Here is a 14,018-nt window from a genome sequence, read left to right on the forward strand (position 1 = left end):
AGTTGCTAACACTTCATTCTACCCAGGCTAGCAGCCTGTGCGTCAAACAAAGCCTACCACAAACCAAGCACACATATATGATGTCTTTACGTTTCCCAAAATCACGTCCTGTGCCTTCAACCAGCAAAAGCACAGTCTTTAACACCCGCACCGCATTTTAAATCCAGAGGCTGCCACCCTACCAATAATAATGCAGTATAATAATAATGCAGTATAATAATAATGCAAAACAGCGGGGTTATACCCCGCTGTTTTGTTCCTCACTGCTGCATTTTCCTGCACGTTGGAGCATTTTCCTGCATTTTCCTGGCTGTTAACATTGTTTTCAGCCGGTCCTAGCACAGCTCCCATAGGATCCAATTTTTCGGAACCCCGCTGTTACGTCGCAACTTTGGAACCGTTCCCGAAGTATGATATGTTGTGAAGTGCGTTCCAAGCCGATCGAGCGACCACGGAAGTGAGCGGTCATGTTGACTTTTCACACAGCTTGGCCTGGCTTGACTGGAAGATTAGCCGCATGAGAGGCGCGTGTGACACGCATGACTTATTTTCGGTTGCTGCGAACAAAAGCACAGCCTTCGAGATTCGTATACATTGATTACATTTCAGTGGATGACACCGTTCTCAGCTCATGGGTTCTATCCGTCGGCTAGATCGTGACTGAGTGCGCCAGTGCATGCTCCAGTGACGAAGTTTAGGAGTTGTTGGAGCAGGGGTCATTTTATTCGACGATCGCTTTCGGGGATACTTTCCTGAGGATGAGCCACGGTGGTCCGACACTATGCCAACAGTGCTACATTATTTCTCAGAGATGCCGACGCATCCGGTGACAATCTCGCAGAGGTATCGCCAAAAGTAATCACTTGTCAGGTGTCAGCCGTAATGGCACTAGATTTATTAAATGCTGTGTCTAAAGGTTCGTTGCACGTGCAAATCCCAAAACCTAAAGGTATGTCTGATGTGCCCAGAACTGGGAGTCTAGAAATACGTTGGACGTATCCAGAAACACGTGTTTTAAGATATGTTGGCCGTCGAGTTTTCTCGCTAGCTTGCACTTTATCCAGTACGAGTTGCCCGCCTGTCCACATGTTCGTCAATGCCATGCGTTGGTCGGACGGCGGCTTGCAGATCGCACGATTGACTTACGGATCTGGGAGTCACACATTGCGCTGCTGATCACAATTGAGCCTGATCCTAATCAAATTGCTCCTTTGCACGGCTTGTGTAAAGGAACTAGCCATGATCGAGAAATCCGATCCTGATCAGGCCCGATCGTGATAAAAAGTGACCATTTGACGTCATTGTAAAGATACGTTGGACATCGCACAGAATGAGGCAGATCAAAAAGTTTTGTCATAAATAATGTATAGAAATATTGCAGGGGATCGAATTAAATCACGCTGGAGGCTTTTGTTCATCAGCTGCATCTCTTCGAGTGGCACCCCATTTTGATGCGATAGCATTTTAGAACCAGTTCCACAGTAAAGGCGGTATGTGTGGCATTGCCCGTGAGCAAGAAATCCTTGATGGATGCAAGAAATCAACCCGGAATCGAACCCAGCCATTCTGCGTGGCAGTAAAATATTGCACTACAGAGTCCACGCCTGTGCTTAGAACTGATTTGGAAAGCACAATGTTATATGCACTATGGAGCGTGCTGACACCGGATATGGTTATGTGCACAACAGTTGGTAAAGTTTCATAAGTATTGCTACTTTTCTAGTGTCATTGGTGGTCACTGGCTCCCCAGTGACATAGACTAACCACTGCAGCTTTGCTGATCGTCATGCATATAACCGCTTTTGGTTTAGGTGCACTCTGTAGTGCATATAACATTTGGAAAAAAACACTATGGACATGACATGTTGGGCGAGGAGTCTCATTAACATATGTAATATTGCGTGGCAGATGTGTTGTTTAAAGCTGCCCACACATTGCAAAGGGCTCATCACCATCAGCCAAATCAATAAAGTGTGCAGCTACATAGCTGAACGAATTGTCTTTAAACCCTTCCCCCAAAGTTTTTCAATTTTGCATGTGTATGTATCTACACACAAACATATATGAACACATGCACGAGGATACATAAAGATAGGTTGAACACCCCGAAAAAAATTTCAGGCTACACCCTTGATTTCCAGAGTCAATAAGTGGGAAAACCACATGTGGTTCAGTAGTGCTAGCTCCATATCGATCTTTTACGTCAGCATACGCATGCAAAATTGGTAGATGGTAGCCGCCACCCGCATGGTGACGCATGCGGCTCGGCACACACCAGCGAGTGTGTCCCCTATGTGTGTCCCATCAATGTCGACATGGCCGACGTATCTTTAGACTCCCAGTTCCGGTACGTCCGACGTACCTTTAGACACAGCGTTTATTAAAAGGATATGGCACTGCAGGTGCTTGACAAACTTTTCATGCTGCTCGGGCATGAGCAAATGCACCAGGCAATGTTAGATGGTATTTTCAGGTGTAAGCATTGAAATAAAATTTTGCACCATTAAATATTTTTTTTGTTTTTCCTGTTTGTCGGCTCTTGTGTTTCATGGCTCTTATGTTTATTTCTTAGGGTCCCTTCAGAAACATAACAGCGGGGTTCTGTGTAATAATAATAATTTTTAAAAAGCAGCAGAAGAGAGGGCGAGGCACAGTGATGTATCCTCATAGTCATCTGAAGGTGCACGCATAGAGAAAGACATTGAATTTCTTTCTCTTTAGTTCACCTGTTAAAGGCTGAGTGTGTCCCTCCATTCATACTCCTGGTGCGTCTGATACGTAGCTATAAAAGACATTATGCCAAGAGGAGATTTTGAAGACACCTGGGAGAATTTCTTCAGGAGCTTGGTGCACTAACCTGGTAGTGGCAGATTCAATTATTGCAAAAGCAGTTCAATTAACTTGTAAGTACGCAGCAGGCATTGCGTCATGAAGCCAAAAAGCTTAACTTGTCACTGGAAAGGGGGTTAGCGCTGTGTAATAAAACTGTAAAGAAGAAGAAAGAAACTACTCATTTGCTAATTTGTGCACATTTTGAAGGATAAATTGATATGCAACAAGCTGTTAATAAAACCACCACTTTTTGCAGCACTTTCGTGTTCATTATAAATGGGTTTGACTATTACAAACAGAAACACAGATGACAGAATTCCACGGCATTTATTGCAATGTATAGAAAGAGAAAATAGAAGGCTTCCAACTATAGTAACTTATCACACAAGGTGGTGAACATATCTCATTAAGTTTATGCTGTTTGTTGTGTGTGTGTCTGTCCATCACCTTGGATTAAATTGTAGTTATAATTCAAGGAGAGCTAGTCAAACAGTCTGTTCAAAAGAAAAAGAAAGAGATCGATGAGAGAGTTGGGTTCATTGAGGTTTAACAGTGCGTGAGATACCCCATAACACAGACAGTAGAAGCTCATTGCTGAAAAATGTTTATTATAATCAAGTGGCGGTGGAACTTAGTGTAACGCAAAATCCAAATTTTGCTGCATCACTGTTCGTGCTGAACGTGCATGCTGGTATCTCATCCACAATTTGAAAGCAAGTCATTGGGTTAGGAAAGCACTATAACATTGTACATGGTCATGCTGTTAAGAGTAACTCTGCAACGAGCTTCTTGAATGGCCAGCACATGCATTTTTTGTAAAATGTCACTGTCTGCTAAATGTTTTCATGAAAAGTAGGCACTCAAGCTTGGCAACAGGAGGGCTCAACATATGCAAACAGCCATAAGTGAGGCTAAGATAGTGTGGCATTACACCTCTGCAGCTATCAAGAAACCACACAGGCAAAGTTATGATTTATTTGAAAGAATATGCTTGGGTATGCTGGTAATTCATGTTTCACTTTTTAGTGCCTTGTTCATTTGTGCACTAAATGTTTAGTCCTTGTTCATTTGTGCGCTAAAAAGTGAAATATGGTTTATTGCATGCCACCTTCATTCACTTGGAATGGTTAAATCTACATGACAGCAGACATTCTAAGTGTTCAAGTGAGCAGCTTTCACAAGATTTATCATGGTTGGCAATCCCTGTTCACGTCTCTTAAAAAGCATACACTGAAGTGGCAAGAACAACCTTATGTATGGAAAGCTCACACAGTTGCACAGAAAGTCAGATAACTAGGTGTACAATGTCAGCCACCTTGAACGTTGGAAAGTCACTGAAGCACACGGCATCATTCACTACATGACAGCAGATGCCACGCACATCTTTTCATAGCAGCTGTCATCTGCCTAAACAAAATGCTACTGAAAGCTCTTACAATCCGTGGGCAGTCCAGCGCCACTGTCGTGAAGCTTGCAAAAGCAAAGCTGCTGCACATTAACCTTTTTGTGATACAATGAACATTCAAGCATGCTCCAAACCAAGGCAAGACTTGTGAGAGCCAATGGCATGCTCTCTTGTAAACTTCAGAAACTAAACCACTGAAAATGGTTCATACAGTGCCACTTCTTCTGAAACTCATTCAAATTCCTTCCTTGTGGCTCCTTGTGACAAAACTTTATTATATTACCCCTTGATATTAAACAATTTGTTTATGGTTTCAGATGCAAAAGGCAGAAATGGAGGAGATGCGGCAAAGAGAAGCAAATATGACTGCCCTTCTGGCCATTGGTCCACGGAAGAAGCTGAAAACAGAAAACAGTGGGAATGCAGCGGTGAGCTTTTTAAAACTTTTCCGAGGCTGCGTGGTTTCTTTCTGCATGGCACTGAATAGTAACACTCTGTTAGTATTTTTATTGACGTTAAGCATCGGCATAAGTATTTTTTTGTCCCCTCAATTATCCAGGGTGGCCTTGGCACTGGTTCTGGCCTCAACAACTCATTCTCAAAACTTCCGGTAAGTAAGGCCCCTACTTTGTAATTTTTGTGTGCTACTTCTCAGAGCAAAATTATTACAATGTGCAGCTGTGGTTTCCACCTAGAAATGGTGTTCGAGCTGTCATCTTAACTGGGTATGAGTAAAATAAATCAGAGGGATGGACATAACCTTGGTCTGTGGCTAAGCCAGAATATATAACGATGCTTAGTAGTTGCAGCGAAATAGTATACATGTGTTATTGGTATAGTTTGGCAGACTTCATCAGTTTGGTTCCAGTTACCTTGAGGGAAAGTAAGTTAATCCTCACCAAAGTTCTCTGCTGGCACCGATACATTGCTACGGCCCAATACTTTTGTTAATACCTGAGTCCTTTAATAGGCCCATGTTGGGTGGTTTGAAATCTACTGGCAAGCATCCTCATACTTCATCCTCAATGGCTGCAGCTTCTTGTCTTGGCAGTGCTAGAGGATGGTTAACTGTGTTGAAGGACATGCAACCAGGTTACCCCCCTACAGCAGATTCTTGACATGTTTATAGGGTCATTCCATGCCAAACGTCCCAGCCATTTTGGCAGCTATCTCAAATGTAGTGAAAAAAATTGTGCCGATTTATTACGTTGAAAACAGTGAATTGCTAGAATATTTAGGAGAGAAAAAATTTTTTGGTCTTGTGGGTGCCTTCCAAATTTACCAGAATGTCACCTGGGTGTTGTTTGTAAGAAAATTTATTCTGAGAGTATTCTTTCTTGTTTTAATACCAAATGTGGTTTACATATTGCGCAAAGGTGTTTGTGTAAGCTGTATAAAGCTCGATAACATTAGTACAATTTTCTGCCTTATACGCCTCCAGAAATTTCTGCAAAATGTTCTATGTTTTGCATTTTTTCCATTGCGATATTGCGCCTTGTATGAATATACGAGTAATGGATACTTACTCTACAGAAGGTATATTTTGCGAAAAAAATATTTTCAGACCCCTCAAGTTTCTAAACATTACATGAAAAAATCACGAATTTCAGAAAATCGTCGTTTTGGTCCACATTGAGACGCGATTTACACCACGTGGTGCTCCAACTAAAAATCGGCTTTATACCTCAATCGAAAGCAACTAAAGAGTTCTTCTTATATGGCAAGTTTTATCATTACAATTTTCGTTTTAAGGAAAAAATAATTTTTGATGTTCCCCATTGATGGCTATCTCCCCATTTGGTCACATGGCAGCTTCCTCATTGATATTCCCAATTGCCGTCAATGGGGAACATCAAAAATTATTTTCTTTCTTAAAATGAAAATTGTAATGATAAAACTTGCCATTTAAGTAGAACTCTTTAGTTGCTTTCGATTGAGGTATGAAGCCGATTTTTAGTTGGAGCACCACGTGGTGTAAATCGCGTCTCAATGTGGACCAAAACGACGATTTTCTGAAATTCGTGATTTTTTCACGTAATGTTTAGAAACTTGAGGGCTCTGAAAATATTTTTATCGCAAAATATACCTTCTGTAGAGTAAGTATCCATTACGCGTATATTCATACAAGGCGCAATGTCGCAATGGAAAAAATGCAAACATAGAACATTTTGGAGAAATTCCTGGAGGACAACAAACAATACTCTCAGAATAAGTTTTCTTACAAACAACATCCAGGTGACATTCTGGTAAATTTGGAAGGCACCCACAAGACCAAAAAATTTTTTCTCTCCTAAATATTTTAGCAATTCACTGTTTTCAACGTAATAAATCGGCACGATTTTTTTTCAATACATTTGAGATAGTTGCCAAAATGGCTGGGACGTTTGGCGTGGAATGACCCTATAGCAAATTTTTCAGTCAAAAGAGCGGCTCACAATAAATAATTACCGTGCGCACTGCCCGATTCTAAGTTCTACCTTTGTCCTGAAAAAATAGGACGGAAATAGCCTGCACATTGCAGCCTTATATGCAACAAACTGCATTCATAACATTGATGACACCCTACTGTCGAGCCTGTGTCGCTGTCATCATCATTGGAAGGGGGAGGGAGGGGGAGTCAGAGCAAGCTTTTATATAAGTTCATGACGATACATCACATTCATTGTGAAAATTTATTTATAAAAGAAGTTACTTAATGTGCTAAGCCAATGGCAGCATAGCTGCATCACATGCTTTTGACGTGTTGTAGTTTTGGGCTAGTAGCAGGACAAACTAGTAGTGGGGAGGTGATTAGTTTTAAGTGTGGGCCACCTGTCTGTTGATGGTGGTTGTGGAGTCATTAAATAAATCCAGAATACCAAGCAGTATAAACGTTTTTGTGAGTTGGTATCGTTTCATGCTAACAACACTTACTTCTGTTTTTGTTAGTGTCTCGCTACCTTCATCACACCAAATGCAGTTGACCAGGCAGAAGTGATGATGTGGCCTGCAGCAGTAAAAAACAATTTGAGAATGATTACAGTGAAAATGAGGCACAAATAAATTTTCATGCTCTGAAGATAAACACTTCAGGTTTCATCTTTTCTTAATCCAGGAATTGGAGGCATGCTTTATTTTTCTTCTTATAAAATAGGGTGTGCATAAAATTTGGCTTCACATTGTATTGTGCTTTCAATCCATAAATGTTGAGTGTGTGTTAGATTTCAGTAAATACTGCCAAATACAGCAGACTTGCGTTTGGATGTTATTTCTGCCTCTTTTAACTCCTTCTGCAGTATAATTTGGTCACTCCTATCAGTGCCTCATAAACAAAAGTTGGCAGCAGTGCTACTGCTGTCTTCTTATTGCAAAGGCTCTCTCTTAAAACCTTTTTCCTTGGTAGTTTCATCTGCTGTTAAAGTTTTCATAGAAACGCTGTGGCTTATAATGTGGTCAAACCATGGCATGGCCAGCAGTTTTGTTTGCGCACAAGAAAGTGCTGTGTCAGTAGTGCAGCTAAACTGATTGGGATAGGGAAGCTCAAACGGATTTCCTCTTCTGTTTAGGATTTGCCATTCGATTTTTAGAGCAGATGTGATATAGAGGTAGAATGACAGCAAAGCTGCAAAAGGAGGGGGAAACAGCGCAAAATTTTGATGCAACACAAGACGAAGACGGGACGACAATGGCACTGACTTAAAATTGATTTTTATTTTTCAACGTTTGGGCACATATATACCATGGCAGTAAAAAAAAATAAGAAAGAAAATAAGATAACATGATCGGCGCCCGTATTTCTTGTTGACCTACTGTACAATCCCGAGAAAGCACCTCCCCCTCCCTTCCCACCATTTTAACTGTTTCATTCACTGTTTTTATTCGCTTGACGAGGGCACATAAAACAGTGAATGTATGCGCATTCAATAAAGCATTTCATTAGAAGCACGAGTTTGCATTCTTTATTCCTAGTGGCTCATCCACCACCATCTTGAACCTTGATCCGCGACTGAGCAAGCCCCCCCCCCCCCCAATTCTTGTCGGATTATCTTTCACCGTAGAGGGGTGCGCTTGCTCGGGAATTTATGGTATATCACTGCTATGTGCCACTGCTGTGTGCTTCTGACCATGAACCAATGAGCCCAAGCCTCAACCCTAGCAAGACAGTAAGGTGACTTGGGTATTTGAAGTTATTTGATTGCTTTTAGGGGACACTCTTATCTGCTGAATTTCGATAGATTTGATTTTCATATATAGGTGCCCTCTATATGATCCGTTTGTTCAACTGATGCTTAAGCATCATTTTAGTCTTCTTGGTGCTCCATCGAGTAGAAGTAATGTGCGGTGCAACCCAGAATCTGCAAATAACGGAAGCGTCTAATTCCACAGAGTTTCATGTAGATGTCAAAGTATAGTGAAAGTAGTGCAAGAAATATGGTAGTGTCATTTATTTAAGACTTTAATCTTTTTTGATGTTCGTTGTTTTGGCACACCTAACTTGTGAGTCTCTCTTCATCTGTTGAGCCTAATGTGTAACACATGTACTTTAAGTTCAACATGGTTCAGCTATGTAGCAGCACAGGCACAACTTCTATCCACTAAATTTATTTCTCTGTCATCTCCGCACAGCGCTTATGTAGAGTGCCAAAAATATTAGCGCAGTAGACAGAAGATTTTTGTGCTTATATACTTGGGTGTGCTCCATTTTAGAATTGTACAATTATTCTAAAGTTTTGAATGCAAAGTGACGATTGGCGTATACCCTTTGGGAAGTTAATCACTCCATCTACAATTCTGAATATCTAAAATATAGCTCTGAACTACTTCATGTCTTGAGCTGTGCTTCATCAAACACAAAATTGAAGCAAAAATGGGGTAACTATTATCTCTGTGTAATGGAAATAGGGTAATAGAGTGTTCGGCCATTGCTCAGGTAGCCAGTTCTTTCTCGCTAAACTGTGATTTCTCCCACTCTTTACTCAGACAAGGAGGGGGAAACAGCGTGAAATTTTCATGGAACACAAGACGAAGAAGGGACAACAGTGGCGCTGACCTGCAATTGACATTTATTTTTTGACATTTGGGCACATATATACCATGGCAGTAAAAAAAAAATTGGGGGACCCTTAAGCTTCGCCTTTAAGAGTTGAACGCGATAGCGAAATCCGGCCCCTAGTGTGCACTTCGACCATTAAGTGGATACTTATTAATGTGTATTGCTACACACACACGCACGCACGCATGCGAATTGTAGAGGTTTTCGATCTAAAGCAAAAGTCGCATGGCCTCCAAGATACACGCCGCGCGCCCGCCCTCTCAGATGCCATGAAAAGTCGAGACACATTTCTCACAATGCCTCACAGATGGCAGCACATTATCTAGCATTTGCTGTTTGCTGCGTTGGCTTGATATGCGTTCCGCTAGATGGACATAGTTGTTCATTTTTAGAGCTGTTTGAAAGTTCGTGTGTGTATTTAGCGGCGATGGCTGCACTATCCCGGCCTTTTTCGACGTAGTTTGATGGCCTCGCGAATGCGCCTACGAATCGCCTTATGGGCTCGTTTTCGTCGTGACACCTGCCGAACAAAATGCGTTAAGGAAGGAGACGCTGGTTAAGGAGACTCCTTTCACTACATGACATTTATGTAGTGTTTTTTTCCCGAAGATGCTGCAAGTAACAGCGTGGCTTTGTGGTAAGATGCCTGCTTGCCACGCGAACGGCCCGGGTTCGATCCTCCATGGAACCGAAGATTTTATTGTTTATTTTATTTGCTTCTTTCTCGATTTTTCGGTCACGGACGATTTTTCGCTCACAACCAACGGTGCCGACGCCGACACCGGAATTGTTACTTCGACGTACACTTTTAGGCTATGAACGTTTACTCTAGGTCAGACAGGCGTGATGTTATGGAGTCTACAGTGCCTGATGAGATTCACAGCCTTTCTCTGCTGCTTAATTTTTTTAACCCTTTCAGACGCCACCCATGAAGAACTGTCTGTAAATGCGCCAAATCTATGCAACGTTGTTTCAAGGCACTCGATGTTCTATTGCAACAAAAATAATGTCGTAACACGTTAATTTATGCGTGTTATAGTAATCATTCCTAATTGATCGGTAATTAAATATCTATTCTGAAGCTATTCATGCCTTGTTTTTGCATAAACAGAATCAAATCTCAGGCCAGAAATATAGTGCGAATTCGTTTTCGGTTATGTCAATTTTGTCCAAAGAAAAATTATACTTTATAATACGTGGCTTGCGGGAAGCAGCACGTCGAACGACTCGTCGACCGTGGTAGTACCTTCAGAAAAGTAATCGTATGCAACAGCACACTGCAAAATGAAGTTAAGTGAGGACAAATTTATTATGCAGGAGGTTCAATTCATCCAAACCTCAATGTATCTGGCTGTGCCATAGCCCCTAGTCGATACAAAGAGCAAATACAAGTGGTGTACACAATTGTGTACATAGCGTCTCAAAGGGTTAAAGTACACTAAACTCATTAAATGGAACCAGGAAAATTGTTTCCAATTAACAGGAGTTCTGTTTACTTTGTCAAAGAGTCTCAGAGATGCAGCACTATGTTTCATAACTTTTCCACACATTGCTAGGTAAGTTAAGAATAGAGAAGTGAATGTATCAGCTTGTTTGTGTTATGGTGTGGGGCACGGTTCATGGCTGTTATATGGATTAGGCTTTGCTAGTTTCGGCTTCAGAAAGGTGCAAGTGCTATATATAAAGATCGTACTGCTCCACTCCATGGCCAAATAGCACACAGTTGTGCATGAAGAGTCTTTGTCACCATTTACTAGAGATGGCTTTCTAGATAGAAGACGACGTGTATCACAAGAATGTAGTTCAGGCTATTCCTCTTTTTGTAAAAACTCCTGCGTAGCTTGCTTCTGTGGTTCCGTTTACAGAGAGTTGTGAGAACCTTGGTTCCAATTAACAAAAGTTCTTTTTTAACATTATTCAAATGCAAAACCAACCAATTGAGAAACTTTTTTCGTTTAAGCGATATTCATTTACTGAGATCCTGCTGTATGAGGGAAGTCCACTCAACCAACAAGAATGGAGCAGTGTGGCCAAGCTCTCATCACTTGCTCTCTGTCATGATAGAGGCTTTCTGTCTTTATGGCCATGAACATTCCTCTTTCGTGAATACTGTCCTTCTGTATCCTCCTGAGGATTCAAATCAGTGACACTACTTGAAATTGCCACTTGCGCAGAAGGATGTCCCCAGCTTGCATGCCCACAGTGGAATACCAGTCCTGTAAGAAACACTGCCATGGCAAAAGCTCATGTTTTCCATCAGGTTCACCTTGAATGTTAGTGTGGCTATGCATTCCCTCCTCTGTTCCTGGCCTTGTCACAAAGGTGCTGTCTAGTATGATGGTCCATACCAGACTCTATGTGAGATGTTCCTGGTAAACTACAGTAGTTATTGAGTGCCCCCAGCTATCAATAGGCCAACAGCCTGACACTATACTGGTTCTATCATGAGAAAGAATTGTTTCTTTGACTTCCACTAATTGAAATTATTTGCTTGTAGCAGAGCCTAGCTGAGAGGCTGACCGGCTTTGTCTGTTGTGCTGTCCATTAAAGTTTATGAGCTACATCTGGCATTCGCGTGCAGTATCGAGTCTTAAAAGGTGTGCTGACATAGTCTGTGCAAAGGGGCTCCACGAGCTTTTAGGTTAGTCTGCTATGACCTTTTGCCACTTTCAATATTGTTTTTTTTTTTCTTTCAGATGCGGCCAAGAGTGAAACGAGTCAACTTGAAGGACATATTGTTTCTTATGGAGCAAGAGCGCGATAGCATACACAGTACACTGCTCTACAAGTCCTATCTCAAATAGAAAGTGGCACACATGCAATTGCACCTTGGACACACAAGTGGCTTTCCACCTAGAAACCACTAGCTCTCAGTGGACCGAGTGCGCACTTCTAAAAGTTTCATCCACTGCCCACCCTGATATGTTGACTTGTGCCAGCCATGTCTCAACTGCTGCCTGCTTAGCAGTACACTTTGTTGATTTTTACCCCCGTATTCTCAAACAAGCCTCAACTTGAAGTTCATCCTTCACTCAACTGGGTTGACCACAGTGCCGCCGCTCGACTGAAAATGACACCATGCTTCCCAACGATTGCTGCCGATTATCACTCATGTGCGGTGACCCCTTCTGCCAAGGGGCGACGCTGCCATCGACTTTCTCAAGTTGAGGTGGAGCACTGAGTGGAGGGAAGTTCTAGAATACGGGGGTAGATTGTTCTTTTACTTTGTTGTTCTAAGGTCTAGATTTCGTGCAAAAAGGAAAATGGGATGAGCACAGCAACAAGCTGCATTTAGAAAAAGTGATAAGTTCTGTAATGTGGATTTGTATTCTGGCTTTGTCATGCACAGATGCAGAGAAAATGGATGGAACTAATTTTTTTTGCCTAAGATGACTTAAATATAGTATGCACATGTTATTTCTCTTTTTCTTTTTTTTTCTCTCTCTTTGAAAGGTTCTTGTCATGGTCTTCCATCTTATGTTTAGTTAATTGGCAGATATGTGCATTACTGAAAAGCTGTTTGCTTTGGGCTGTCAAGGCTGCATCTGGCTACAAGCATACAATTTTTTTTTTCATTTGTATGCAAGGATGTGGCAAGCTCAAGAAAATTTCAGGCTAATGAACGCTTGTTCAATTAATGGAAGAGTGCTCCCCATCTACTTATAAATAATTGTTACACATTTTCTTTGTCCTGTCCCACATGTTGTATATATGTTTATATTGCAAATAGTAATATCTTTATATGTACAAGTTTTCTTGATTTTTTTTTTGTTTCAACTATGTATAGGTCATGCTTTGTTCAACACAGGAGTATTTATGCTGTCGTAACTTCTGTGATATGTGTAAATTTCTCATGCAAGAGCAAAGAAAGAAGTGAGGCTTTGCAAAATTGTTGAGCGTTGGAAACATTTTTAACCTGATGCAATTGTCAACTTGATGCAGGCAGAGTAGTACGTTGAATTGTATCGTACCCTTTTTTTTATGCCTTCTTGATCACCTTTTTCACCGCCACTTACTTTCTGTTCGGTGCTGTTCAGAAGTTCTTGCATTGGCGCAGCTTCTGCTGTAGGTAGAACTGACCATGTCAAGCATGTACTACCTGCAAGTGAATTGCAGTGCTTGTAAATATCATTTTTAGCCTCTGTGAAAACATAATGTGCACTGTAATGTAAGTATGCCACATGCATAAAAGATTTTGTTTTAGTTCACAAACACATCATGTTAACCTTTGATACCAGATAGTTAGCTTATATTTCATAGTTGCTTGTAAATTACAAAGAAATAACCATATGTATGCACATGTTTCAAGAGATATTTAATAAGATTTTATTGTTGAGGGGACACGGTCCTTGAAGGAATTTGTAATTACTGTGTGTTTTTGAACTGTAATGTAATTGCAATGGGACTTTTTTATGCTAAAGTCGTTCCTGCATAAAGAATGAGCATGGTACACTGTCTCATCACTTTTTTTTTTCTTTTGGAGTCTATGCTGGTGTGATATTCATCACTTCAGTTAAACTCCACTTGAAGCCAAAGATATATTGCTTATGTGGGAGCCAATGTTTCCACAGCATTTGCAGCATTTCGTGCTATAAATTTTTTATTTAGACGTGCACGTTACTTTGACTAAACAGCACTGGTAAATAAATATATGGGTCACATATAGGAACAGGAGAAGTATAGTAGGCACTGAAATGCTGGAAAAAAAAGGAGGGGGAGATGTTACACTGTATTTGAAGCAACTTACAA

At 41.1% G+C, this 14,018-nt stretch overlaps 1 protein-coding gene across 5 annotated transcripts in view; it reads left to right on the forward strand.

The window, feature by feature from the left end:
- The window catches only part of LOC119375326 (transcription initiation factor TFIID subunit 4), a 93,975-nt gene extending 80,256 nt beyond the window's left edge, over nucleotides 1-13,719 (forward strand). For all 5 annotated transcript variants that reach the window (XM_037645507.2, XM_037645514.2, XM_037645523.2 and 2 more), the window contains 3 exons: nucleotides 4,555-4,665; nucleotides 4,797-4,847; nucleotides 11,966-13,719. In XM_037645507.2, coding sequence (XP_037501435.1) covers nucleotides 4,555-4,665; nucleotides 4,797-4,847; nucleotides 11,966-12,073 — 270 coding nt within the window. In that variant the 3' untranslated portion in view covers nucleotides 12,074-13,719. The remainder of the gene's footprint in view (nucleotides 1-4,554; nucleotides 4,666-4,796; nucleotides 4,848-11,965) is intronic.
- Nucleotides 13,720-14,018: the final 299 nt, after the last annotated feature.

The sequence above is a fragment of the Rhipicephalus sanguineus genome, chromosome 1 (genome assembly GCF_013339695.2).
Source record: "Rhipicephalus sanguineus isolate Rsan-2018 chromosome 1, BIME_Rsan_1.4, whole genome shotgun sequence".
Taxonomy (NCBI): Eukaryota; Metazoa; Arthropoda; class Arachnida; order Ixodida; family Ixodidae; genus Rhipicephalus; species Rhipicephalus sanguineus.